The sequence below is a fragment of the Mus caroli genome, unplaced genomic scaffold (genome assembly GCF_978045245.1).
Source record: "Mus caroli unplaced genomic scaffold, Mus_caroli_1 scaffold_15, whole genome shotgun sequence".
Taxonomy (NCBI): domain Eukaryota; kingdom Metazoa; phylum Chordata; class Mammalia; order Rodentia; family Muridae; genus Mus; species Mus caroli.
In genome coordinates, this window is record NW_028227270.1 from 1,733,013 (window position 1) to 1,760,423 (window position 27,411).

At 41.4% G+C, this 27,411-nt stretch overlaps 1 protein-coding gene across 7 annotated transcripts; it reads left to right on the plus strand.

Moving 5' to 3' along the window:
- The first annotated feature begins 487 nt into the window (after positions 1-487).
- Positions 488-26,504, plus strand: Zbtb35 (zinc finger and BTB domain containing 35). 7 transcript variants are annotated; one of them, XM_029468417.2, is made up of 7 exons: positions 488-763; positions 1,681-1,819; positions 2,923-3,024; positions 8,597-8,741; positions 15,116-15,798; positions 22,750-22,880; positions 24,580-26,502. In XM_029468417.2, the coding sequence occupies exons 2-7, from the start codon at positions 1,696-1,698 to the stop codon at positions 25,252-25,254; spliced, it is 1,860 nt and encodes a 619-aa protein (XP_029324277.1). In that variant the 5' UTR covers positions 488-763; positions 1,681-1,695; the 3' UTR covers positions 25,255-26,502. The 7 variants fall into 7 exon arrangements, with proteins under 7 accessions (XP_029324277.1, XP_021035553.1, XP_021035554.1 ...); XM_021179894.3 differs by lacking the exon at positions 488-763 and adding an exon at positions 809-1,156; XM_021179895.3 differs by lacking the exon at positions 488-763 and adding an exon at positions 1,153-1,197.
- Positions 26,505-27,411: the final 907 nt, after the last annotated feature.

Here is a 27,411-nt window from a genome sequence, read left to right on the forward strand (position 1 = left end):
GTGACCTTCAAGGCTGCATGTGCTACGTATGTCTGGCTCGAACACACACCGCTTTGTTGGACTCTCCAGATTACCTCGTTCGTAATAACGACCTGCGGTTCAGACCTGAACCTCCGCTCAGACTAAAGTCTGAATGTAGAATGTTGGGCACGTGTTCTCGCCCAACTCCGCGGGTTTTTTCCCCCCGTTTCTTAAAACAATTACAATTAAAATAATTACAGTGGCACTGTCTCAAAAACTTTTGAAGTGAATACATCCACTCTCGCACAGGACTGGACTTTCCATTAGTCTTTATTGTCCAACTCATTGAGAGAGATTACCGATCAGTACCCATTAACTATCAGAGCATTGCCCTCAGACGAGCCTTTCTTGGGATGAATGAGTGAGCCGGCCACGTGCAAGTGACTGGCAGTCTCCAGCCACTTTAGGGGCGGGTGCGGAGAGCAGGGATGAAGGAATCACAACACAACTGGATCTCTCCAGGCTGACGGGGTCGGTGAGTCTGCAGACACGTGCTGCCACCGCAGGGCAGACGTTGGGGACAGAGAGAGAAATAGAGAGATCCCCGGCGCCGGAGCGTGCTCGTCCCCGCGGCCGCCGAGCCCAGGGCGCCAGTGCGTCGGCGGGACCCCTAGCGGATCGTCCGAGCGTCCCTGCTGCAGAGGTGAAGATGGAGAGCGAGGAGCTGCCTGGGTACCCGAGCAGCTGCGCCACGGGACTGGAGAGCGTGGAAAGAAAGGCACGAGGCCCGGGAGCCAGCTAGGTAAGGACAAGGGCCCACCTCCGCTCCGGAAAGGGGGCGGGGCAGGGCGGGGCCGCGGGATATAAGCCTCCCGGGCGGCCCAGCCAGTTTTCGACCAGGAGTTCGCGATCGGAAGTGCAGCTACGGGCCCGGTGGGGGCGGGCTGGCTGCCGGAGCGCAGCGTCGCCAGGGCTTCAGCCTTCCCGGTGCTCAGGCTGCCTTGCTCTACCGGGAGAAGCCGCAGCAGAGCCCACGGAAGCCTTCGAACGCGGGCGCCGCGCGGGGAGCCCCGAATCCCCCCGGGGGGCTCCCTCCCTCCTCCCCTCCTCACTGGCCCCAGGGGCGTGGCCAGGCTTCGCAGGGATTGGCGCTTCGGGTGCGTCCGCGTCCGGCGTGGTGACGCAGCACGTCGACGTAAGTGACGCGCAGGCCCCGGGCCGCTCCTCCTTCCCTAAGTGAGTGCCGGCCGGGTCGGGGCGGGGGGGAAGAGGAGGGAGAGGCGCCGGAGGGAGAGGCGACCCGGGGAGTCGTTGTGGGCCGCGGGCGGGACCGGGGCTGGGGCTGCCGCAGCCTGGGCCGGGCGGAAGGCTCGGCGTGCCGTTGGGAGGCCGCCGAGGCTGTTCGGGGTCCTCCCCGGCCGGACTTGCGCTCCCGGGCGTCCCTGAGCCTCCCGGCACTGTGCCCACCCCGCTCCAGCTCGCGTCTCCAGGCTCCAATTAGGTCAGGCTCGGAGTTCCGCGGCCGCGGCTCCGGCCCGCGACGCGCGGCGGCCGCTCGGCTGGCTCGCCTTTCTTCTTCCCCAGCCTTGCTCTCGGCCTCCCCCTCCCCCTTCTCTCCCCCTCCACCCGGTACCTGGGTTTTGGTTTGGTTTTCTTGTTGTAGGGGTTTTGTGTCAGCCCGAGCTCATGGGTATACATTATCATGCTCCTCTTTTGTAGAGCACCCCGACGGCCATGGAGGCTGAAGAGACGATGGAATGCCTTCAGGAGTTTCCTGAACATCATAAAATGATCTTGGACCGATTGAATGAACAACGGGAGCAGGACCGGTTTACGGACATCACCCTGATTGTCGACGGTGGGTAGGGGTAGTGGGCAGAGGAGGAAAAATGGGGAGCTTCAGTTCTCCCTCGCTGCCCGCCTTTTTGTACCCATCCTCTCCGGGCTCTCTTCCAAAGTCGATGGAGGGTTTGCATCAGGGAGGGCGCCTGTCAGTGCTGCTCACGTAGACCATGCTGCAGAAAGCTGGTTGGCTAGTCTAGATTTTAATCTCCTAGTCTGATATGCATCATCACATTTTAACTTCTTGCAGCATGCTCAAGTTTTATAATTGCGTTTGATAAGTGCCCCGAGGAGACAGAAGAAACCTCAAAATGTTTGGTCAGACAAGGAGGCGGTCTCAGTGTTTTGTTTTGTTTGTTAATAAGCCCGTTCTTAGCAAGCTGCTTTGAGGAGTCCAGCCCAAGAATCATTTGGGAAGTTTTCATTCTAGTTTTCCAAAATGGTGTGGAAAGGAAAGTGGATGAGAAACCACCTACACTCGTGGGGCTACACTCATACCCACTGTGAGTGACTAAAAAATAAGTTGGAAATCTTTGCTAGTCAATCCTTGTATAGGCAAATCCAGATTAGGGTTCCTTTTAGTGAACATTGGCTTTCTAGACAAGATGTTCCTTATAATGAAAGTTTGTAGGTGTGTTGTGCCTACAGCTATCGTGAACTTTTGCACTGTCATACTTAGCACTTTATTGCATTTTATTTTCTGTGTACGAGTGTTTTGCCTGTGTGCGCCCCATGCCTGACTGGTGTTCGAGGAGGTCAGAAGAGTGTGTCAAATCCCTTGGAACTGGAATTGCAGTCAGTTGTGAGCTGCCTTGTGGGTGCTGGGAATTGAACCCGGCTTTCCTGGGAGAACAGCTGTTGCTCTTAACCACCAAACCAGTTCTCCAGGCCATATTTAGCTGTTTCAGTGGGGTTAAATGTAGCTTGCTACTTAATTGGATGGAACAGAAACTGCTAGAAGAAATTTGTTGTTTGGTATAAACTAGCTTTTATAAAAACTGTTGAAGTCTTTGAAGTAAAGATATGTATTTTGTGAAGAAAGGATTTTAACTTTGATTTTGATGCCAGTGTGTTTTTATTCCTCTCCATCTCTTCACCCCACCCTACCCCCTTATTTAGGACACCATTTTAAGGCCCACAAGGCTGTTTTGGCTGCCTGCAGTAAGTTCTTCTACAAATTCTTCCAGGAGTTTACTCAAGAGCCTTTGGTTGAAATTGAAGGTGAGTAGTATTTTCCACAGTACTTAGCAAAATAACTGGCTGGTTTAGCAGGGCTTCCCGGGAAATAAACTCCAATAGTCTCTGGTAGACAACTAGACACATTGCTTTTTATTACTTGAGAATTCTTTCAGGAGTAAGTGATAGATGCTGGTTTCTAACAAGTCTGGTCCATTGCTAAAACAAGGGCTCACTGTCATTTTCAAAGCCTGCATAAATGGAAACTACCATCTTTTTTAATGACCTTAGGCTTTAAGGATGTTAGAGATGGTAGAGATATTTTAAATTGCAGGAGAGACCTCCGTACTATCAGAAGTAGTGATATACAAATGAAATGGGCTGCCATAATTGGGGAGGACTGGAGAAGATGAACTTATAAAAAAAAAATTAGTAGAGAAGGGGCCATCAGTTTTTAGGTATTACTTTGAAAGCAAATGATTGACTTTTTTTTTTTTTTTTTAAATCCCAAATGGCAGGCCAATTGCCGGGCATTGTGCTGTGTAGTTTGTGTCTTATCTGGGGCTCATGCTAATCTTTTGAAAAGTGGAGGTACTTTGCTTATGGGGATCAGGCCCCTACAGTTTATGAAACTAAGGTTGCCTAGCTAGTCATTTTAGTTTGTACTATTAATTATGCTTTTATCTTTTACTACTACAGTACTAACCCCCATGTCCCATCAAATTCTAAAATCAGAAGTAAACACATGTGCCTGTGTAAAACAGAATCTTCTTTCAGGGTTTCTCTGTTTTGTGTCTTTTTTACTGAGTACATATTCTTTATTCTGGGTGGGTTGCTTAGAAACTTATCTTGGAGGAAAAAAAATGATACCTAGGGGAGTGAAGAAACGAGTTGTAACTTTCATTTTGATATATTTCAGTTAGTGTATCAGCAGGTAAATTACTTTTTGATTATGTATGAGAGACAGCACAGGCTTACTGGACATACATAAGGATTGTTAGTGAGACTCTAGCTGCCTAGATTGTAATATTTTTGCTACCAAATAAGTCAATCAGCTTGAGGCTTGTTAAGTAGCTAAAAAGTTACTTCATCTCAGTTGTGTATTTGTCTTTTCATCTAAAAGCAGGTTAATTGGCTTATAGTGATTAGTTGAAATAATGCACATAGAAAACCTGTCACCTGGCATATTTGGTGTATTGCCAAAGTTTAATAGGTGAGAGCTATTCATCATATTGATTACCTGTTGTGTTATGTAGTGTGCTTGATCCAAGAGCTGAAGAATTTATGAACACAGCATTCCTTGAAGTGCTTGAAAATGTAGCAACAGTCTAGAAGAAGAATCAAAAAGATATTAGAGCCCATTAGTGTGGGTGGTGTATTGTGATGAGGACAATGAGGTTTGTGCATTTCGGGGAGGAGTTCATTCTACTAAGTGAATGTTATTAAGAAAGGGAGGGGGAGGTGGGCTATGGTGGGTACTCCTGAGCCTGTGCACAGTCCAGGCCAAAGGCCAACATCATTGTCTTCACTGATGGCTGTCCACCTTATTCCTTTAGGCAGGGTCTCACAGTTGCTCCCAGTACTGGCTAGTTGAGCTAGCCCTGCCACTGTCTTCCCAGTGCTCTAACTGCAGGCAGGTTGCTTCATCTATCCAGCGTTTGCATAGGTTCTGGGGTCTTAACTCCAGTCCGCTCACCTGAACGGCGGGCACTGCGCTGCCTCCCCACACCTGGCATTCAGAACCAGGGCCCAGGCTAGAGGCACTTGTTGCTAATTGAGAAAGCAGCAGAAAGCAGCACTGGAGAAAGGATTTTTTTTCTTTTGTCTCTCAGCACCTCTGACCTACATCCATTATAGAGAGTGGTACCTATATACTAAATATCTAAATTGCATAATAAAATGGAAAATACTTTTTCTTGTTATTTGGTGGGGTTCAGGTTTTAAAAAAAGTTATCAATTATCATTTAACCCTTAATTCTGAAATTGCTATTTTATCCCAAGGTTACCTGCTGTAAAGTTCTGGGCATGTATTAGAACACTTGAGTTTGGGTCTTAGTTTTACTGTTTAGAAAAAGACCTTGAATGATACAGCTTTTTTAAGACTATAAGTAGTTTTGGATTATGTCATGGACATTTGGTGTAAGAGTGGGTGCTCTTATCCTTTAGAGACTGCTTTTGTTTCTGTTTTAGCATGCAGTCAACCTGTCTGGGTTCAGACACACTCTCAGCTGTGCATCCAATTTGAATTTTGTTTTAAAATCTTTATAATCCTGGCAAAGTGCTAATCCCATCTCTAGAGAGATGGGCAAGAAGATGGGAAATTTGAGGCCGTCCTGGGCTGCAACAGGATCTCAAACACATGAACACTGTTGTACTGCTGTCAGTACAGGGACTTAGAATTGCAGCTTATTTTGAATGATGCTAAGAGGAGAAAAATAATACCAGTACCCCCACCCACACCTTTTATTACCTTGCTTGATTCTTAGGAATTTCTCTGGTAGAATTTTTTTTCCTGTTTATACCTATTGTTCAGCTGTGAGATTTGGCCTTCCCTTATGTCTAAGCCAGGATATTTGGGAGGAAAAATAGAAAGCCTTAGGACTTTGCTATTTGATTTCACTTTCCAGTCAGCTCTTCGGAGTCCTTGTGTATGTGCTGTGTCTTCTCTCCAGGAGCTACAGCCTTAATCAGTGGACAGGATAGGGTGGGTGTGCTAGTGCTTTCTCTGTTTCAGATGGAACTAGAATCCCATCTGTAAAATGTGAGCAGTAACTCGTGATTTCTTGACGAAGATACCTTTGACTAGAAATACAGCCCCAACCCCCTCTGGCTTTGAATAAAAATTGTTGCTCCTGAAGCCAGTTACATACATGTTCAGCTTTGTGACGTGGATTTTATCCATATATTATCTTCAGGAGACATCTAGTCCCTAATTCAAAAAGAAGACTAATTTTCTAAATTCATTATTTTTCTGGTTTTGAAACTACAGTTCTAAAATTCCTCTTTTGGCAATTCTATCATGTCCAGAAAACTTCATCCCTAATTGTCAAAGACAAGCCAGGCAAAGGATCTGTTAAACATTAAAAACTATGGGGTTTTGTTTGAAGACAGGATCTCTACATAGCCTCTGCTATCCTGAACTTACTATATAGACCAGGCTGACCTCCCTATTGCTAGGCATGTGCTACCACACCCAGCCAAAAGTTGTTTTGCGTATGAATTTTTTTTTTTTAAATACAGACTAGAGGAATGTCAAAATAGTGCCCCCATGAGAAGACCGAGGTTAGGTGCTCTTCAGCATTTTCCTTAGGTAACCTCTCAGGAATTGCTTCCTCCCAACCCCCCACCCCCGGAATAACTCCACTAAGAGAGGAATAAAGGATTGATGAGAATGTTTTAATCCTAAAATACCAGATTATATTTCTCCCTTACCTGAGAATTGACTGAAAGCTGGAGAATTAACACCGGCTAGCCTGATGTTCACAGCTCAGTAACAAACAAAAGAATGTCTGCTTCAAAACAAGGTGGAAGGAGAACAACATAAACATTTTCCTGTCTTCTGTACTTGTATACTCTCACATACACACACATGATATATAGGAAACCAAATCCAATAGCATATTAATTAAAAGATCATTTACCACAACCAAGTGAGACTGTTCCTGTGATACAAGGATACTTCTGTGCAGAACTCTGTGGTACACCATGTTGACTGTTACATCTCAACACAGTAAGACTTAGGCAGAGTCTTCCGTGAGTATGGTGCTTACTATCACAGGCAACAAGAACATAGACACAGTAAAGGGAGCGGTGAGAACATGAGATGGAATGGAGGAGATACTTAAACCAAGGATCTACGTGGAAAGGAATCCAGACAACTTATTTAAAAACAGAGTAAGAATTTAAATAGAAATTTCTCCAAGAAAGAAATGCAAACGACCATTAAGTATATAAAGCATGTTCCACTTAATTAAGTCAAATCTAGAAAGTATCACATACGTTTGTGAAGAAGGCTATCAAGAAAGCAGAAAACAGGTGTGGGAAGAGAAGTTGGAAATGAGTGTGGGTGTTCTGGAAAACAATCATTCCAAAAACTTAAAAGTAGAAACACCATATGTATTGAACAGCTTTCCGAGGGAGATTTGCTTTGGCTCAGAGTTAGAGGTTATGGGTAGGATGGAGAGCCTTGGCACAGAGGGTGGGTACTGAATCAGGCCTTTGGCATAAGCAAGAAGGACCTTCCTCTCACTAGCCCTTCTTTAAAATCAATTCAATATACATTGAGCATTGAGCCCTTACTCTGTAACTTAAGCCTTTTTAGTATATAAATGCTTCCTGTTCATGAATGAGTTTATAATATTCTCATAGAAGCACACTATGGAGAATGGTGCTTATTGAAGAACAATCCAGTATCATCTGTATACAGACAAAAGCTTCACAAAGACTGCAGGACAGAATAACTTAAGCCCCAGCTCTCTAATATCCCATCCATCTTTGAACAAGCATCCTCAGGATCCAGTCTTGAGTAACATCGCCTGCTGGAGTCCAAGTTGTTGACACATGAGCCTTTGGGAGGGATATTTCATCTTTAAGCCATAGTGTACAGAATCTAGTAATTCCACAACTAAGTATTCATGTAAAAGAATTGGACTCCTTGGCCAACAGGATGCCTCAGTGAACAACAGCATTTAGTGTGAGCCTGACAATCTGAGTTCAGTTCCTGGAACCCACAGCTGACCTCTACAGGCACACTGACATATGTCCATGTATCATGCACTCAGTAATGCACTAAAGGCTGTCTTTATTGCATATCCACATTCTTTTCAGCACCATTCGTGGTAGCCAACATGTGGAAATGACCTAAGTGTTCATCAGCAGACTAAGAATGATGGAAATTTATGCATATACAAAATAGAACACTGGCCTTTAAAAATTCTGCCATATGCAACAATGTGTATAAACCTTGAAAATGTTAAAGTAAGCTAGTTAAAGATAATCTATCCTGTTACATAACCATCTGAAATTGTCAAATTTATAGTTAAGGGGTGGGGGTTGGAGAAGTGGCTCAGCAGTTAAGAGAATATTGCTTTTCCAGAGAATCCCAGTTCAAATCCCATCTCCTATACCAGGCAGCTCACAACCACCTGATATTCTAGCTCCAGGAAGTCCAGGACTTCTGGCTTGCACAGGCCTATATACATAATTTGAATTAACTTAAACCTTAAGGGAGTGAGAGTTGGAGTGGGCTTATCAGGCCACAAAGAAGAGCATGAGATCATAGCTTGGTAAGTAGTACCAAAATGTGACTAGGATACTGAAGAATTCTTGATATTTTCCAAATGAGAAGAAATGACCAAATCCCAAGTACTTTCTTTACATTCTGAAGTTTCTTTTTTGTTTGTTGGGTTTTTTTGTTGTTGTTTTTTTAGAGACAGGGTTTCTCTGTATAGTCCTGTCTGTCCTGGAGCTCACTTTGTAGACCAGGCTGGCCTCAATCAAACTCAGAAATCCACCTGCCTCTGCCTCCTGAGCGCTGGGATTAAAGGTGTGCACCACCACGCCCAGCTCTGAAGTTTGAATTAATGTGAACTAATGGTAATGTGCATCTTTTTTACAGGTGTTAGTAAAATGGCTTTTCGCCATTTAATTGAGTTCACATACACAGCAAAACTAATGATACAAGGGGAAGAAGAAGCCAATGATGTGTGGAAAGCAGCAGAGTTTCTACAAATGCTGGAAGCTATTAAAGCACTTGAAGTCAGGTAATTGTTTATTTCTTTAAGAATGCTAATGGCACTGTTAAGACTATAGAGTATGTGTCGAATCATTAAGTAGTGACATCCTGAAACTAAGAAAATCTGAATAGTGATTTGGTTTCTCAAGAACTCCTAAGATTAAAGTAGTGTCTCTGGTATGTAATAAGAGAGTCTGGGCAACTCTTTAGGGTGACCTCTGGGTCCTTGAAAATCTTTTGCTGAATTTGAGTGAGAATTATACTAAGAATGCTAATAAAAATAAATAGGCCATGGTCGAGGTGTCTTTTCGAAGCAAGAGAGCTTTGACATTTATTGCCTTACTCTTATCTGACCTATTTAATTGGAGCCTATGGGGGTCAATTCTATTCAAACCACCACAGTGGCTAATCTACTATAACTATTACAATCTAAATATATATATATGCTTGTTATGTACTCTGCATAACCTCTAAATGGTGTAAATCTCCATACCAGCTGCAAAGGGGAAAACGTAGTATTCATTGGTATTGTGATAGCATGAGAAGATATCCATCCTTATGTAGATACTACTTGGTGACTCATGCCTTTAGTCCGAGCACTCAGGAGGCAGAGACAGGCAGATGTCTGTGAGTTTGAGACCAACCTGGTCTTCAGAGACAGTTTAGGATAGTCAGGCCTACCAGAAGAGAAGCCATGTCTTGAAAAAGCAAACAATAAAAATCCCACAGAATTTCTTCTAGGAGGCATTCAGAAAATATTAAAGGATACAGTGAACAGGCCACTCAGCATCTTCACACACTGGAGCAATCTGCTGAGGGAGGCCTTGGGCATTGCTCTGGGTTACCTCAGCTCTATCACTGTGGACTTAGTAAAGTTGCTCAGCTCCTGTCACATGGTATAATAATTTGACTTTCTACATAGGATTGTTAATGAGGTTAAATTAATGCCTGTAAAAATGCATATAACGGAGTCTATCAAATTATATTCCAAATATATGAATTATTATTTCGTTGTTAATTTGTTTTTCCCATTCCTCCTCCTCCTCTTTTTTAATGATTTATTATAGGTCTTTAGAAGTGCCAACAAGGACAGTTTTGTAGGTCATTTCCCTTAGGAAACAAAGTGGTTTAATCCAACTAACTAGTATGGTTTAGTCAAGAGATGAAATTGGGAATAAATCTAGGAGATGAATTGTCCATAAATAACATTTTTTCATCTTTATTTTATGTGTATGGGTGTTTTGCCTTCGTGTTTGTCTCTATGCCTTATATATGAGGTGTTCCTGGAGACCAGAAGAATTTTAACTGGAATTAAAATTTACTGTAAGCTTCCATGGGGGTGCTGGGAATTGAACCCAGGTCCTCTGGAAGAGCAACTAGTGCTCTTCTTAGCCATATTTCCAGACCCCAGTAACATTTCTTTTAGCTGATTTGACAGTTCACAATTACACTTATTTGGAAAGAATTTGGTGTGTATCCATTCCGATCCCTAACACCTGGTACATTGTACATTGGCGTTTGTGGATGTATGCCAGTCCAAACCAGCCTAGTCGTCTCTGGGAGACACCTGAAATTGATTAGCAAAATAAAGATGCGTGCTTGGGCTTATGTATAGATGGCACAGTTTTCAGTCTGTGGTTTAATTTTTTGAGTACCTTCTGAAGTGTTTGCTATTTTTCACTTAGTATTGCATTTCAGAGGTTCATCTATAATGTGCTTGTTACTGCATTCATTTTTATTGCCTAGTAGTAGTTCATAGAGTAAATGGCAGTATGACATTTGGGTTATTTTCCCTGTGTTTCACTGTTAGAGCAATGCTGCTGTATACAAGTTAGAGGGCATGATAACGTTTAGTAAACATTTAAAGTTCAGTGTGTATGCCTTTGGAAACAGTGGCTTTGCTGGTACACAGGGACTACAGGTTTTTGAGTGTTTTGTTTTGTTTTAAACATTATTATTATACATAAGTACACTGTACTTGACTTCAGACGCACCAGAAGAGGGCATCAGAGCCCGTTACACATGGTTGTGAGCCACCATGTGGTTGCCAGGAGTTGAACTCAGGACCTTTGGAAGAGCAGTCAGTGCTCTTACCTGCTGAGCCATCTCTCCAGCCCTGGAACTGCAGTTTTATTGTATCCTCACCAGTACACTACGGGTTATTTTTTCAAACCTTACAAACATTTTAAAGTCTTTATTCACTAGTGGAGGCAAAATCAAATGTAAGCCATATAGCTTGTTACCACCTCTGGATGTATGTGAGTGAGTCATTGTGTCTTGAAATTTAGTGTGTGTTTGTTGTGTTGCATGCGCACATGCATGCGTGTGTGCATGCATGCAATCTCAAGCAGTCAGAGGACAAATTCGAGTAGTTGGCTATGTGCATTGTGCAGGTCCTGGGGAATCAAACTCGGTTGAGCCATCTCAATAACCCTGTTTTATTAAGCCTTAGCATGGTAAATGTGCTGCTTTTATACTTATTAAGCCTTATTTAAAGTATGTGGTTTGGGGGGTTGAGAGGTGGCTAAGTGGTCAAGAGCATTGACTGCTTTTCCAGAGGACCCAGAGCTGATTCCTGGCCACCCACATAGTGACTCACACTCATTTTTAAATCTAGTTCCAGAAGATCTGATGGCCTCTTCTGGCTTTTGTAGGCACAAGGCAGGCATGTGGTGCATAAATAAAAATGGTAGGCAACACATAAAATATAAAAGTACAGACTATGGGGCTAGAGACGTGGCTCAGTGGTTAAGAGCACTTATTCTTGCAGAGGATCTGAGTTCAATTCCCAGCACCCACATGGTGGCTCACAACCATCTCTTACTTAAGTTCCAGGAGATCCATTCCCCTTTCTGACATCTGCAGACACTACCCACCCATGTGGTGACCATACATGGTAGGCAAAATACATAAAATGATTACATCTCATAATTAAATGTTTAAGATTTTAAAAGATGGGGCTTAGAGAGATGGCTCAGCAGTTAAGAGCACTGACTCCTTCCAAAGGTCCTGAGTTCAATTTCCAGCAACCACATGGTGGCTCACAACCATCTATAGTAGGATCTGATACCTTCTTCTGGTGTGTCCGAAGACAACTACAATGTACTCATATAAATAAAGATTAAAAAAAAAAAAGATTTAAAAAGATGCAGTTTTAACATAACCATAAAACTATTATCTCTATCATCTTAATGGCAATTCAGCCCCCCCTTTTCAGTCTTAATTATTATGCATATACTATACTGTTAAACATAAGTTGCATTTTCTAGAATTTTACATATATATACACACACACACATATAGTGGGTATTCTTAACCTAATTTCATCATTGTTTTGAAATTTATTGATACATTTGTGGATGTTATCTTTTCTCCACTCTGAAACAGGCAGACTTTGTTTTTAAGCTGTTGTGTATATAAACAACTCTGAAAACAGATCCAAAGTAAAGAGTTGTCTGTGAATTTGTTATAAATCCTACAACAGCATGAGAGATCTGTGAAGACTTTCCCAGCAATATTCCCAGCAGAACTGTTTTGGCTTCTGGGGATTTTTCTCATAATTGCCTTCATTAGTCAGTGGTAAATCTACCAGTAGGAACTGTGACCTAATCCATTCCATTTTTTTCATATTAAGCTTATTTCAGACTACTATTAACAGAATTTGAGTAAATATCATCTGCCTACCTTGTACCTACAAATTTAAGGCCTATTTTATGGAGGGAAATGGGTTGACATTGCCAGCAGTTCAGAGAGAATGCTTGGCTCTAATTGTAGTTTTTGGAGTGCTGTCTAAAGGTAGTTCAGGTTTTATTTACCACAGACACCTGACTCTCAGTTCTGTGACAGTTGTCCATGTTACAGTCCTGGATTTCTCTCTCCCACATACCTCCTGCAGTTGCTGCTTTCCCTCCACCTCACAGAGTTAAGGTCCTAGTTTAGCAACTGTAACTTACTCCTTTCTAGTCATCCACTCCTGCCTAGAACTTGCATACTTGCATAGAAAATATTAGCGCACTTTTAAATAATTTAGAAACCCGTTATGTTTCCCACTTGGCCTCATGTGTGCCATTATAAATATGCTGCTTGGTCCAGTGGATTTTATTTCTATAAGATTCTAATAAGAGAATCCAGATGACTAACGTAGAATTAGGTTGAATCCTGTAAGCCTGTATCTGAAGAAGACGTCAGCTTTATTGTCCCATAGTTACTAGTGGGGAAAAAATAATGCCAAAGAATATTCAGGGCAGAATCCTAATTTCCTAATTAGGTTTATATAAGCCTCCCCTCCTTTTTGTCTTCATCATTACTCAGGAAGCAGCTGAGAAGAGATGATCCCTTTGTGGGGACAGCTGAACTTGATGACCAACCTGCCTTACTCAGATTTTTGGACAAGGAGGAGGTAGGGAAGTGGAGTGCGAAATCATTTTGAGTCAGTGTTTGAGGAGGATATTGTAAGAATTCAAATAGCAGTATCTGTTGGAGGTAGGAAGCATAAGAAACTAACACCTTCCTGTTATCCAGTTACTCTAGTGCTTTCGTGATAAAGATGCACCATTTTCAGACTAGGTGATCTAGGAAGCCAAACATGACTTGCCATGGACCATAGTCCTGAGGCCTGAAGCAGCTAGCTGTACAGACTGGAATAGCACAAGAATAACCTACCTGGAAAGATCATCAGGGTGAAGCTAGCACCACACAAAGGTTCCAGATCAGTGTCAGTTTGTAAGTAACAGCATCCTGTGAGATGCTGCTGGTTCACTGCAAGACAGGCAACCTTTTAGGAGGTATCAGAAGTCAGGCATGAAGTCCACACTTCAAGACCAGTTTGGGATGGTGAATGTTGGCTCTTGGCATTAACAGTGGCAGTCTGGGCAAAGCAGGCTTGCTTGTTTAATAGGCTGCTTCCACCAAGTAATTAGTCTTCTTAGAGACTGGCCATTTGTCATGGGCATGTAATGAGTGACTCAGGAAGTTTCCAAAACCATTTGTTTTTCCCTATGATTGGGCTTTTGAAGTAGCTGTCTTTCAAGTTAGCTCACCAAATAGTTAAGCCACTGGCAACAGCCCATGTGTCAGTAAAAATATAGCAAGATAAATCATAAGGAGTGTTGGCCAGATGACAATGATGTTAAATGATGACAGTGTAAACTTATGCCTACAGAGCATCACTGCTGTGTCTAGTTTGACTTTCACAGATGCTGTTGAGGCTAAGCACATGCAACAGAAGGCCAACTGCTTTTTCAAATTAAGCATTTCTTCTTGACTAACCAAAGAAAGATAACTTGCTGGATACCTCTTACCATATTAGTCACAAAGTCTGGTTGACTCAAATACAAAATGGGACATTCAGACTGGAAGACCAGCTTTCCACAGGTCGGGTATCAATTTCAGTATGTGACCAGCAGCATGCTAATTGTTTTCTGAGGAGTTGTACCTTGTAGCCATGACTAAGGTCAAGTCTAAAACCCAAAACCTTGGAGTAGAGACTGCCTCCCTTTGCCCAAGTATCTTCCAACATTATTGGAAGTGTGTGTGTGTGTGTGTGTGTGTGTGTGTAAGGAAATTTTTGCTCCACCATGAATTTTGTTTTTCCCTAAAGCAGCTGAAGTCAAGATAGAGGGGAAGAGAGGAGGTAGAGAGAGATGTGGAAGGTGACAGACACACTGCCAGGAAACAAGGCACATTTTCTTTCCATTTCAAGCAGAAGCTGCGTGTTTCTTGCCCATCCAAACACCTCAGTCAGCAGCAGGGTGAAAGCTTCAGAAATGGTCTGTTTCAGCTTGTGGTCCTTCCTGACTTAGCATCTCTCTCCATGTCTTCTAGATGAGGGTGGCAGAGAGTCCGCCCTTTGGCTTGACTTAGATTTGCAGAGCACGCCCTGTATATTTGATGTCCTTGTCATAATACTGTACCTTAGGCTTTTATGTAATGTTAACAGAAGGTGACAGTGGGGAGGCAGAGGTTAGCAGGCCTCTGCTTTCTAGAAATTTATGAATTTTAGTTCTCACATTTTAGTCTGTGATCCATTTAGAATTATTATTTATAAATGGTATGAATTTAAAGATAGAAGCTTATTTTCTAATATACTTAACAGATATTCCAGCACCACTACTTTTAAGTGTCTTTTCTCCATAAAGAAAATGCAAGATGTTTTTTCACAACTTAAGTTTATTTTGTAAGTACTGGTCTGTTGTTGACTGTTCCATTAACCTTCATATAGCTACACTTGGATGAATGTCACTGTCTTGAATGTTACAGCTTTTATGGAAATGTTAAAATTGATCAGTTCAGGCTGCCTTATTTTGTTTCTGCCTTCCATATATAAATTTAGTTTATTGATTTTTTTTTTTTCAAAGTCTGATTTTATAGATTTTTTTTAAACCTATATTTTATATGTTTCAGGAACAAAGAAAACTCAGCTCCATTAGAGGAAAACACTACAGGAAAAAATGAGGCAAAAAAAAGAAAGATTGCAGAAACTTCAAATGTTATCACTGAATCGTTACCATCTGCAGAGTCAGAGCCTGTGGAGATTGAGGTGGAGATTGCTGAGGGCACAATTGAAGTAGAAGATGAAGGCATCGAAGCTTTGGAGGAAATGGCTTCTGCCAAGCAGTCTATAAAGTACATACAGAGCACAGGCTCCTCCGATGATTCCGCTCTGGCGTTGTTGGCAGATATCACCAGCAAGTACCGTCAAGGTGAAAGCAAAGAACAGATTAGCGAAGATGACTGTGCATCTGACCCCATAAGCAAACAGGTAGAAGGTATTGAAATTGTGGAACTTCAGCTGTCACATGTGAAGGACTTGTTCCATTGTGAGAAATGTAACCGTTCGTTTAAATTGTTTTACCATTTTAAGGAACACATGAAATCACACTCCACTGAGAGTTTCAAGTGTGAAATATGCAATAAAAGGTATCTTCGAGAGAGTGCGTGGAAACAGCACCTAAACTGTTACCACCTTGAAGAAGGTGGAGTAAGTAAGAAGCAAAGAACTGGGAAAAAAATTCACATATGCCAGTACTGTGACAAACAGTTTGACCACTTTGGACACTTTAAAGAACACCTTCGAAAACATACAGGTAATTAGCAAATACTTTGTTTCAAATACTATTTTTTTCTACATTCAATTGAAATCTAAATCCTGTTTTTCCCTCTGTATTTTCTGATGAGCATGGTACATACTGATTTCTTGATGCTTTAAATGGAAATCGGTGTCAACCTTAAAAATGATTGTTGTTTTTATGTCTTGCCCTTTTTTATATTCTTTAAAGAAATATGTAAAATAGATTATAGTTTATTTGCTAAGTACCATGTATTATTAAATTTTAGTTATGTGAAATTATTATTTTGCTTTCCATGTTAACATGTTACATAGGTAAACATTTATAAGCAATCTAACAATTTTATATTTTTTTTTCTTTTTGAAGGGGCATACATTTATAATCCTCTTTTTAGGAGTATGTACTGTATTCTGTGGATGTTGAATTTTCATGTGAGATGTTTATACTCTTGGTGCATGTGCATGTGTGTGTGTAAGTGTGTAAGTGTAAGCCAAAGGTGATGGGCCTTTCCCCAGAATTTCTTTTCATCTTCATTTTTGGAAGCAGAATCTCACTGAACCTGAAGTTAATCAATTCAACAAAGTGTCCGATCAGGGAGCTTCAGGGTTATGCCTCCACTCCCCACCCTTACCAGATGCCGAAGTTACATACCACAGTGCCTCCTAGGGATTAAATCTCATATCCTGTTTGTGCAGCAGACACTTCCAGTAGTAGTAATATATTTTTGACCCAGTCATCTATGTCTGTCTCTCTCCACATCTCTTAAAGGCAAATGTGTCAGGACTAGTGGACAGCCAAGGGAGGTGAGGAATACTCACTCTTCTTCTAAGAGTTATCTCACTCTTGAAGAGGTCCCAGGAAGCCTTTCTTTGTTCTGTGTCAACAAACAAAATGTGTCATCTCCCCCTCCCCAACATACCCTTTTCCTTGCTTTAATTCCCCTAGCATTTCTTGCTAGGCTTCCTCAGTCACACACAGGAAGGACCTACTACCAATAACTTAATTTTTTGCTAGGCTCTAAACCCTCTGTAATAGGATGGAGAAAGCTATTGCCATGAGCTGCTAAGTGTTAGATTTCTGAACAATTGTGCTTGAGGTTTGTTACATACAGTGATTAAGGCTATTTGGAGTGTTGATACTGGAAATAGAACATAGGTATATACACCATGCAGGGTCTGTTTTTTTGATGCTGGAATTTGGACAGCTACTAGTGTTGATTGTTTCTTGTTTTTTTAAATAGCTCTCTCACTGCCCTGAGTTGTTTATATACTGATTGAACTTGAAGAATCAGATAGATTCAGAAAATGTGTTATTCCTCAAGATCCAGCTCCAATTATGATGACTCACAGAAAAAGAAGTTAACCTGAAAACAGGTTTTCAAGCAAGAAATAAGACACACAGAAAAGTGTGAAAGCAAGTTATTTTCATTGTTAGTGGAAGGATGGATGACTTCAGAGTTGGGTCAAAGTAGAGGAATACCAAGAGATTGCTACAGCAGGCCACCTGGGCAGCACACAGGGTCTGCAAGTGGTTCGTGGGCAATGGGTGGGAGCAGCAAGAGAGGAGAGCTTTTCCATCCTGTGCTTTTTCTTCATTTAGCAGAGCAAACACGGGGCTGGTGCACTTTATGTTGTATGTCTCTCAAGATGATGTGAGATAACTGAAGTAACTTAGATTTGCTACTTATATCGATTATCGAGCCATATGCTCAGTGTATGGTCCATTAAGTACCAAAGCAAACTGAACTTCACCTTGTAGGCTTAATGTAGAAGCAAAATGACCAGATTTCTGTTTTAGAGAGATGACTGGCAAAATAGATGGATGTGGAATAAAAGCTGCTGGCTCTGATGAGGAAATCTCTCACAGTAATCTAAAGAACGGGAGAAGAGGTAATGGCAGCAGTAGTGAGCGGGTGGAGTGGGGCAGGGTCCACAGGATTCCTGCTGAGTCTTGAAGGTGAAAGATGGTGATCTCTAACTTTGTGTTGGAGTGACTCTGACTGGGGTTTATTAAGAAAACATCAAGTGAAAGCCAGCAAAGGGTAAAGAGAATGCCATGTCCACTTGACATCTGTATTTGAAAAGAAGTCTTAAGGTAAATTTAACATGTTTTTAAGTAGTTGCTCCCTATTTTCCAAAACGGTGCCGAAAATAAAAGTCACCATTGACTGTTGGCTCCCTTCCTGACAAATGCCAGTTTGACAAACATGTTGGGTCACTTTATATTGAGGCCCCTTTTGTTGCTTTAAGGATAATGGCAGCTGTCCTGCACATGAGACAAAAAGAAGAGTGAAACCACTCTTTAACAACCAACAACAGTCCACACTTTCTTTTAAAAAGAAAGTCACCTGGTTATTTCTAGATTTCACCAAGCTTACTATGCTAATTGTTTCATAGACATAGTTCATGTGGCATGCAGTGGAAAGTGAGCTTTTCCTACTTCAAAAGATCTCTTAAAAGCAGCCGCTGACTAAGGAGATAACTGAGGGGAGAACATTGCTCTGGCATGCAGAGCACCAGAGTTGGCAAGGCCAGCAGATCAGGGGTAGAGTGTTTGCCTCCAGCCTTCAGGTGTCTTCCATGCATTATCAAGTGATCCATCATAGCACACACACAGCTCTAGGAAAACGTGAGCAAGCATGAGCAAATGGTATATCATTTAATTTTAGACTCTCTTTGGTTGGTTGGTTTTCAGAGATGGGGTTTCTCTGTGTAGCCCTTGGTTGTTTTGGAATCCACTCTATAGATTAGGCTGGCCTCAAACTCAGAGATCCTTTCGTCTCTGCTTCCTGAGTGCTGTGATTAAAGACATGTGCTACCGTGCCTGCCTATATTTGTTTTTGTTTTTTGAGGCAAATTTTCATTAAGTAGCCCAACTGATCCTTTTGCTTCAGCCTCCCAAGTGCTGGAATTACAGGCATGTTCAGTGATACTCTTCGTACAATCTTTTAAATGAACCACTTACAGAGATTTTGTTTTCTTCTACTGTAGCTACTTAACTGTGACAGTAAACTCCTATTAGCAGGTGTATGTGGTTGTATGTGGTTGTAGCTCTAAGTTTTTGCTAGAGATTGCCAAGTGTGGCCTTGTAAGCATCTTTTTACACATGCTCCTGTGATACATTTTTAAAAGCTCATTTTATATGTGTGTGTGTGCGCACTTGCCATCACCACGAGTATGCAAGCTAGAGAACAACTTGCAGGAGTTGGTTCTGTCCACTGTCTGGGTTCCAGGAGTTGAAATCAAGTCCATCAGTCTTAGCAGCCAGTCCTGAGCCATCTTCTGGCCTATGACGTTTAGTTTTTACAAAAATAATTGCCAAGTTAAAGAAATCATGGCAAATACCAGGTTGGTTTTTATTCCCTCCTTCTTCCTCCTTTGTATTTGTGTGCCCAAACCTGAGGTCAACTTCAGGTGTCTTTCTTCACCTTATTTATTTATTTATTTATTTAAAGATTTATTTAAAGATTTATTTAAAGATTTATTATATGTAAGTATACTGCAGCTGTCTTCAGACACACCAGAAGAGGGCGTCAGATCACATTACAGATGGTTGTAAGCCACCATGTGGTTGCTGGGATTTGAACTCAGGACTTTTGGAAAGAGCAGTCAGTGCTCTTAACCGCTGAGCCATCTCTCCAGTCCCCTTCACCTTATTTTTGAGACAAGAGTCTCTCATTGACCCTGAAGCTCACCTACTGGCTGGCTCCAGGGAGCTACCTGTGTTCACCCTACCACCACATTACCTCAGCTGGAGCTGCTGCTGTGCTACCACACTGGGTTCTTAGGTGGATCCGACTCAGGTCTTCATGCTTACACAGCTGTCACTGTACTGAGTCATGTTCCCAAGCCCTCCACATTGCCTTTCCAAAAGGCTCTAACAGTTTGTGCTTATCAATTTCATTGGTAATGAAAATCACACACAAATAAAACATAACCATTTTGTTGAGCATATTTCTCAAAGTTTCTTGAATTAAAAAGTTCCCATATCAACATCAATTCTAGATGTAGGTGCTAGCTAATTTTTCCCTCATGTGGCATCTCTACACAGCTGTGCTTCATTGGGAGAAAAGCATGTAACTTGGTAACTTGTGTCCACTTACTGAGTATTTTGGCATTGTCCAGAACCTCTTCCTCACCAGAGCAGTGACACCTGAAGTCTTGGTCCTGTTCTGCAAACACTATGCTGCCTAAATCCCCAGCCCTCGACAGTTCTCGTCCCTCTACCTCCAAGGCGTTCAGCTCCTTCATCCCTTTCCGTGCATTATCATAGTTCTGATTCCCATCTTAACCTTGTTCTTGCATACAGGGATCCAACTTGTATTTAAGAACAGCCTCCATCTTGGAATCATTGCATCTCTTTACTCCTAGGGAGGGAACTGTGCTGGAGAAAATGGTCTCAAATCTTAATTGAGTATGCTTCTTGTCTGACATATCTCTTTCTAATTGCTTCTTCAGATATTCGCTGTCACAGTCAAGACCCTTACACCCCACTTCCGCATTAGCATTAGTGTCACTCATGTTGACGTCTCCAGCAGCTTGCTTTTCTTCAAAGACCAGTCCTGAATCTTCTAACTTCACGTCTACCAGAATCATGTCCACCTTTGTTAACTCATCCTGTCCTTCCCTGCCACCTTCTGCCATAGGAAGCCAACAAATGGTGATTCCTTGTTGATCAGGGATCTTGCCCAGCACACACACACACACACACACACATTTTTTAAAAAAATAAAATAAAGAGTTTGTGGGCTAGAGAGGTGACTCAGTGGTTAAAAGTACTGGTCTCTTACTGAGATCCTGGTTCAGTCTCCAGCATGTCTTACGTGGCAGCTCACACCTGCCTGTTCCAGGGCATATGTGCAGGCAAAACACAGTACATATGAAATAAAAATAAACATTGTAAAAATTAGAAAAAAGTGAATACATGTATCTGTGTTTCTGAGAACTGAGCCTGGGGGTCTTGTGCATGCCAGAGAAGCATTCTGCCGTTGAGCCTCATCCTCAACCCCACTCCCAGGCTTCACTGAGAGAATTCTCTGCTGTTCGCACTGTTGTGCTACTTGTTAACCTCTCCATTCTGGGTGATGCTGGCTCCTAATCCCATTGTGCCTCTGACTGCTCTCATTTTCCTTGGTATTGTTTGTTAGTCCCATTTCTGTTTCTACTGTTAACATCTACTTGTTGTTTCCTCACTATTGTGTTCTCAGGGTTTTGTAATTATATAACACACTGAGAATTTTGTTCCATCTTGGAAGTATTCATTGCCACCAAAAACAACCCCTTTATCTATATATCAATCCATTGTATTTGGGTCCAGAATTGTCCATACAATTATCTCTTGGGCATCTCTGCTCCACTTTGAGTTTCTTTTAAATTTCTCTCTTAACCTCTTGGATTTTTGTTTGTTTCTTTGATTTCATAATTGAATATGTGCAGGTGTTTTTGCCTGCATGTGTTCACACAGAGGCTAGAGGGCAGCAGGTCCCCTGAGCTAAAATAGGTTGTTGTGAGCTGCCACATGTGTGCTAGAAATCAAACCTGGGTCTTCCGGAAGAGCAGCTGCTGAGCCATCTCTCTAGCCTCTTTTTTTTTTTTTTTTTTTTTTTTTTTTTTTTTTTTGAGGCAGTTTCTTGTGGCCCAGGTGGCCTTGAATTTAATAAATATGTTGTCCACAGTGACCTTGACATGCCTCCACTTCTCAAGTACTGAGTTATGGTTGTACACCACCACACCGAACTTATGTGGTGCTAAGGGTTAAACCCAGGGCTTTGTGTTACTTTGCAAACAAAACCCAAAAACCCTAAATTCATAGTCTTTCCCAGCATGCCCACTCCAGACTTCATTTGAGCTCCCAGGCTCTTGATACAAGGTGGCATGCAAAGCCAGAGATCTGGGAGTCATAGTCAGCCACTTGTCCTTCCTCGTTCCTGTGTGGTGCTCTCCTGTGCTCTGGAGTGCACTGCTGCACAGTTGTCCCGTGGCGCTGGCTCACTTTCAGCGGGTTCCCAGGGCTTTTGCACTTACTTTCATGAAAACGTTCAAAACCGGTTATTTGCTGTTTTGTATTTTACTTTGGTTTTGTTAGAGACTGTCTCACAGTGTGGCACTGATTGGCCTGAACTTACCATCTCAGCCTCTCTGGTATTGGATTTAAAGGCACTCACCACTGTGCCCCCATGCATTTTGCTTTGTGAGAGCATCTTGCTGTGTTGCCCAAATTTGTCTCAAACTCAGCTTCTCCTAATGCTGAGATTATGGATGTGTGGCTCCCTCCGTGTCTTTGTCTTTCTACTGCATAACTTAAAATGTGGTCTGATACATTTATGTGGTAAAGGGGGAAAAAAAGCTTAGGGAAAGGCTAGTTCTATATTTCCACATGACTCGCAGATCTGACTTAGGTTGAGTGTTCCCCTTCTTAAGGATGTGTGAATTAAGTCAGGCATGTGGCTCATGCCTGTAGTTGTAGCACTTGGGAGGCCAAGCCTGGGGAACATAGTGAGACTGTATTTTTAAAAAAAGAAACAGGAAAGCCTTATGTTGTGGCACATGCCCACAATCTCCGCACTGGAGAGGCAAAGGCACATTCAGAAGAATGACCATATGACAAGTCCTGCCCTGTCCTACAGACACACACACTCAACTCAGAAAAAGTGAATGTGAGGTGGGTGTGAGGTACATTAACCTTTAATCCTAGTACTTAGAAGCAGAAGGATCTCTGGATTGGAAGCCAACTTGCTCTACATACCAAGTTACAGGACAGCCAGAACTACATAAGAGAGACTCTGTCTAAAAAAGAAAAATGGTGTTAAAGTTGTCTAGTATGCCTCAGTGGTAAGTCGTCTTCCGGCATACACAAAGGCTGTGGTTCAATCCCCAACACTGCAAAAGAAAAAAATTGAAAAAAAAGGTGAGCTCATTTGCTTTTGCTAATTTTCTTAATTTGTCAATGTATTTTTTTTTCTTACAATAGGTGAAAAACCTTTTGAATGTTCAAATTGTCACGAGCGGTTTGCTAGAAATAGCACTCTCAAATGTCACCTCACTGCATGCCAAACTGGAGTAGGAGCAAAAAAGGGCAGGAAGAAGCTTTATGAATGCCAGGTATGTGTGGGTAGATTGTGTCTTCACAAGAGGAACGGAACCACAGTCATTAGAAGTGCAGAGTAAATAAAATGGGGTTGATTGAGAAGTTTTTGACAAGACATTAATGTAAAAAGCAGTATGTGTTCGGTAGAAACCACTTCTGGAATTTTGAAATCTGATCTTTTCCCGAGTTAGTGAAACCCAGTAGAATCTTCTCATGACACTGGGCAGTAGCAAGCCTCAGCTCCTAGATAACCATGCCCTCAATACTAAACAAAACCAATACTCGCATTACGGTGCCTCAGAACAGCCAGGAATATGGGCCAAAACAAAATTGTGAATTCCTTAAACATTGAGGCATTGAGGGGTTTATTTATTTATTTATTTATATTTTAACTTGTACAGCTCTTGAATGTGAGCTTTGGAGATTACAGTGTCCTGTTGCAATGTCAAAGGTTTGGACATGCCTTCCGTTCCTGTAGTGTGGATAGGTTAGGTGCGGTAAATGCCCTTTGGACACAACATGGCAGTGGTGTATCAGCATCTCAAGCTAGAGCCTTAGAAAGACTTGAAAATAAATGTTTTATATGGGTTATCAGCAGCCCAAGGTGATCAATATTGATAAAACTGTCTTAAACTTAAACAGAAGTGCAGGTTTGTTAGGTGGTTTTCCTTTTTTCCTTTCTTTTTTTTCTCTTTTCTGTTCTGTTCTTTTCTTTTTCTTGTAGGCAGTCTGTCATATCCCAGGCTGGCCCTTGAACTGACTTTTTAGCTGAAGATGACCTTGAATTATGATTTTGTCCTGTCTCTATCTCCCAAATGCTGAGGCGTGCACCACCACAACTGGTGTGGGGGAATAATAGGTTTGGGTGTTTGTTTGTATTTATTTACTAATGGCTGTGCGTGTATGCATCAGAGGATACTTTGTAGGAGTTTGTTCTTTTTTCACTATGTGGGTTTTCGAGATTGATCTCCGAGATTGTGCCCGGACTTGGCAAATGCTGCCTTTACCTGTTAAGCCATCTCACCTGCCTACAATTAATTATTTTTAGCCATAGGAACAATCATTGGTTTCTGGGAGAGGGGCAGAGAAGGCAGAAAAGATATAACTGGGTTTTCCATGATTAGTATATTTTTTGTCCCAAATAGTGTAATGGGGTCTAAATCTTGAAACTGGGACAAGCTATGGTATTGTTACTTTATATTTGATACTTAACAGGAGCAGTGCTGGAATGTCCCCAGAATTTAGTCAGTTGTTAGGGTATGGGCGGAAAGATCAAATGAAACCAAGTGTGCGAAATAGCTTTGCACTAGGTGCCCTGGAAACTATAGTTAAAATGGTTATGTGATAACTACCAATCGTGGATGGTAGTGTTCTGTGCTTGGTTGGTTGGTTGGTTTTGTTTTCTGGTATTGGGGATTAAACACAGGACCCCCACCCCCATATGCTAGGCAGATAGTCTTACCACTAAGTTATACTTTCAATCCGTATTAGTGTATTCTTTGTGGGGATTTCTTCATTGGTGGTTTTGGTTTTATTTTGTTGTCCTATTTGTTGACACTTAGGATTAGAACCAGTACAGGGCCTTGTGATTGCTAGGCAGATACTACTGAGCTAACTTCAACCAGTCTGTATATTTTATGGGGAATAAGTGTGTTCACATTTACTTCGGTATGATTATAGTTATTATTGACATACTGTATTTGGTGATTTCAGGTCTGTAACAGTGTATTTAACAGCTGGGACCAGTTCAAAGATCACTTGGTAATACACACTGGAGATAAACCCAACCATTGTACTCTGTGTGACTTGTGGTTTATGCAAGGAAATGAATTACGGAGGCATCTTAGTGATGCTCACAATATTTCAGAGCGTATAGTAACTGAAGAAGTCCTTTCAGTAGAAACACATTTACAAACCGAGCCAGTGACATCAATGACTATTATAGAACAAGTTGGGAAAGTGCATGTGTTGCCACTGCTTCAGGTCCAAGTGGATTCCGCACAAGTAACTGTGGAACAAGTTCATCCAGATCTGCTCCAGGACAGCCAAGTACATGATTCACAAATGACCGGGCTTCCAGAGCAAGTCCAAGTGAGTTATCTGGAAGTGGGCCGGATTCAGACTGAAGAAGGCACTGAAGTACATGTTGAAGAGCTTCACGTTGAACGGGTAAATCAGATGCCAGTTGAAGTACAGACTGAGCTTCTAGAAGCTGACTTGGATCACATGACCCCTGAAATCATGAGCCAAGAGGAGAGCGAGCCTAACCATGCAGATGCTGCCATGGAAGAACATGAAGATGCTGAGGGGTTAGAGACCAAACCAAGCGAGTATTCCCAAGCTAGAAAAACAGAGAATGACAGGACATCTCTGCCGGTTTTAGAATGAAATAACCGTTATATTTTTAAATTTACATTTGTGGTAAACTGATGGGCAGTGTGACCTTAAGCTATCAAATAAGTGGACCAAAGTTAAACTATTTCTGTTGTGCTGAACTGTTTCTATGGAAACAGGCTGATGTCCTTCCAGTTAATGCCACAGAATGGGAATATTCCTCATAATGAGTGGGAGCTTTGAGAAGTATATTTCTGTTAACTTAAATGAATTATATTCTTATTATATAGTTGGGTACGAATGCATCTATTTTCATTGTGGTAAGGGTCTCCGTATCCTCTTTCCCAGGTCATGTCTTTCCTTAAATTCTTTGCATATTATAAAATCATACTTAAAACCATTAGAATACATACATTTGTATTCTAATGCATGTTAAAAAGTTGAGTATGTAGGCAACACAAGGCTGCATGAGGGAAGTGCATTGTTACATGCAGTTACTAGTTGGGGGCTGGCTTTATTATGAACAACATTCTTGTCTATCCAGTGGCTACAAATGTCCCCACAACAGAAACGGTGGTGGCAGAATTTCTAGAATGTTAAAAAACAAAAACAAAAAAACAACCACCCTGTGCCTTTTCAAAACCAACAAAACTTCAGAAAAACATCTCTGGTTCTTTCAAAGTTTGTGTTTTAAAGTGCTCTGGTACTTGGTATTTTTTGCTAAAATGACAACTACCAATTCTTTTTCCTTTAAGTTACATTGAAAATTTTTCATTTAACGGCAGCTGAAGGGCCATTTTCAATTGGAAAAGTTCACTTCCATCTGTGGTAAACTTTATTTTGATGAGAAGTTGCACTAGTATTTTACCACCAGATGGAAAAAATATTAGGTGAGCATCATTTTAAAATTAATGTATTTAAAATAAAGTACAGAGGATATGTACATGTATATAATATATCAGGCTTTTGTTTTGAGTGGAATCTTTTTCCCCCAATCCTTGATGTAAAGATTTTGTGCTATAACTTTTAAAGCCATACAAATAAGAGTGCTAAACTGTGGACTTAAAAGTAGTTGTGTAAATATTTTTAATCAGTATTACTTGGAAAATAAAAATAACAACCACGTAAAATCAATATTGCTATTTTCTTTACCTGTTAAATACTGGGAGATAATTTACGTTTTAAAGTAAACTTTAAAATTATGTGTTCATGACTCTTTTTAATGTTGTTTTATGTGTATGGGTGTTTTGTTTGTATGCATGTCTGTGCACCATGTGCGTGCCTGATGCCCCCTCCCAAAACCAAGAAGATGGGTAGAATTGGTTGTGAGCTGCCATATGGATGCTGAAAATCAGACCTAGGTCCCCAGAAAGAGCAGAGTGCTCTAAGCCATCTCCAGCCCTCTTATGTTTTTTTAATTATCAATTTGGAGATACTTCATGCACTTTTGTGACTGTGGTAAACAGGGCTTAATTAATTAAGATATAAGATTGTTAATACATACTTCCTAACCCAAGAGCTAGCTAAAAAGGCCTAGACACAAGTTACTTGTATTTTGTAAATTTTATTGGCAAAAAATTGGAAGTGGTATTTTTTTAGAAGCGCCTATTTATTTTAAACATGTTTTTCCAATTGTTTTTAAAGAGATCAGCTCAAGTAATACTTTTGGTAATTGTTGGTATTAAATGGTAACATCACATAGTTTTATATCACTCAGTTTGTTAATATTAAGATCAGGCCTACAAAATGTTTATCACTAGACCACATTTTATATGTTGAGTAAGCCAACAACAAATTAGACGTAAATGTGAAGTCCTCACTTATAAAAGTGGGTTTTAATTTCTGTTTAGCATGTGTTGTCTTCAGTAAAAAGGTGGGCATTGAGGAGCTCACTTGAAAGTAGTCTTACAACTGATGTGAAAAAATAGGAGGGAGGGAGGGAGGAGAGCTTTTGAAGGCCCTGTGTTGATTACATTTGGAGAAGGAGACCCAAGCAAAATGTATTTCATGTGCAATGTGCTGAAGTGTGCTGTAACTCTTTAACAAAACTTGTCATAAAGGATTCAAATGAGAATCAGCGCCAGATTAAAAGCCTAGAAGTGTGTGTTGCTCTAATCAGCTAGTCAGAGCATAGAGGACATCTAACCTCTGTGTGCTGTAGACAGTTACTCCTCCACGGTAAGTACAAAGGCAGCATATTTCTTCTTGATG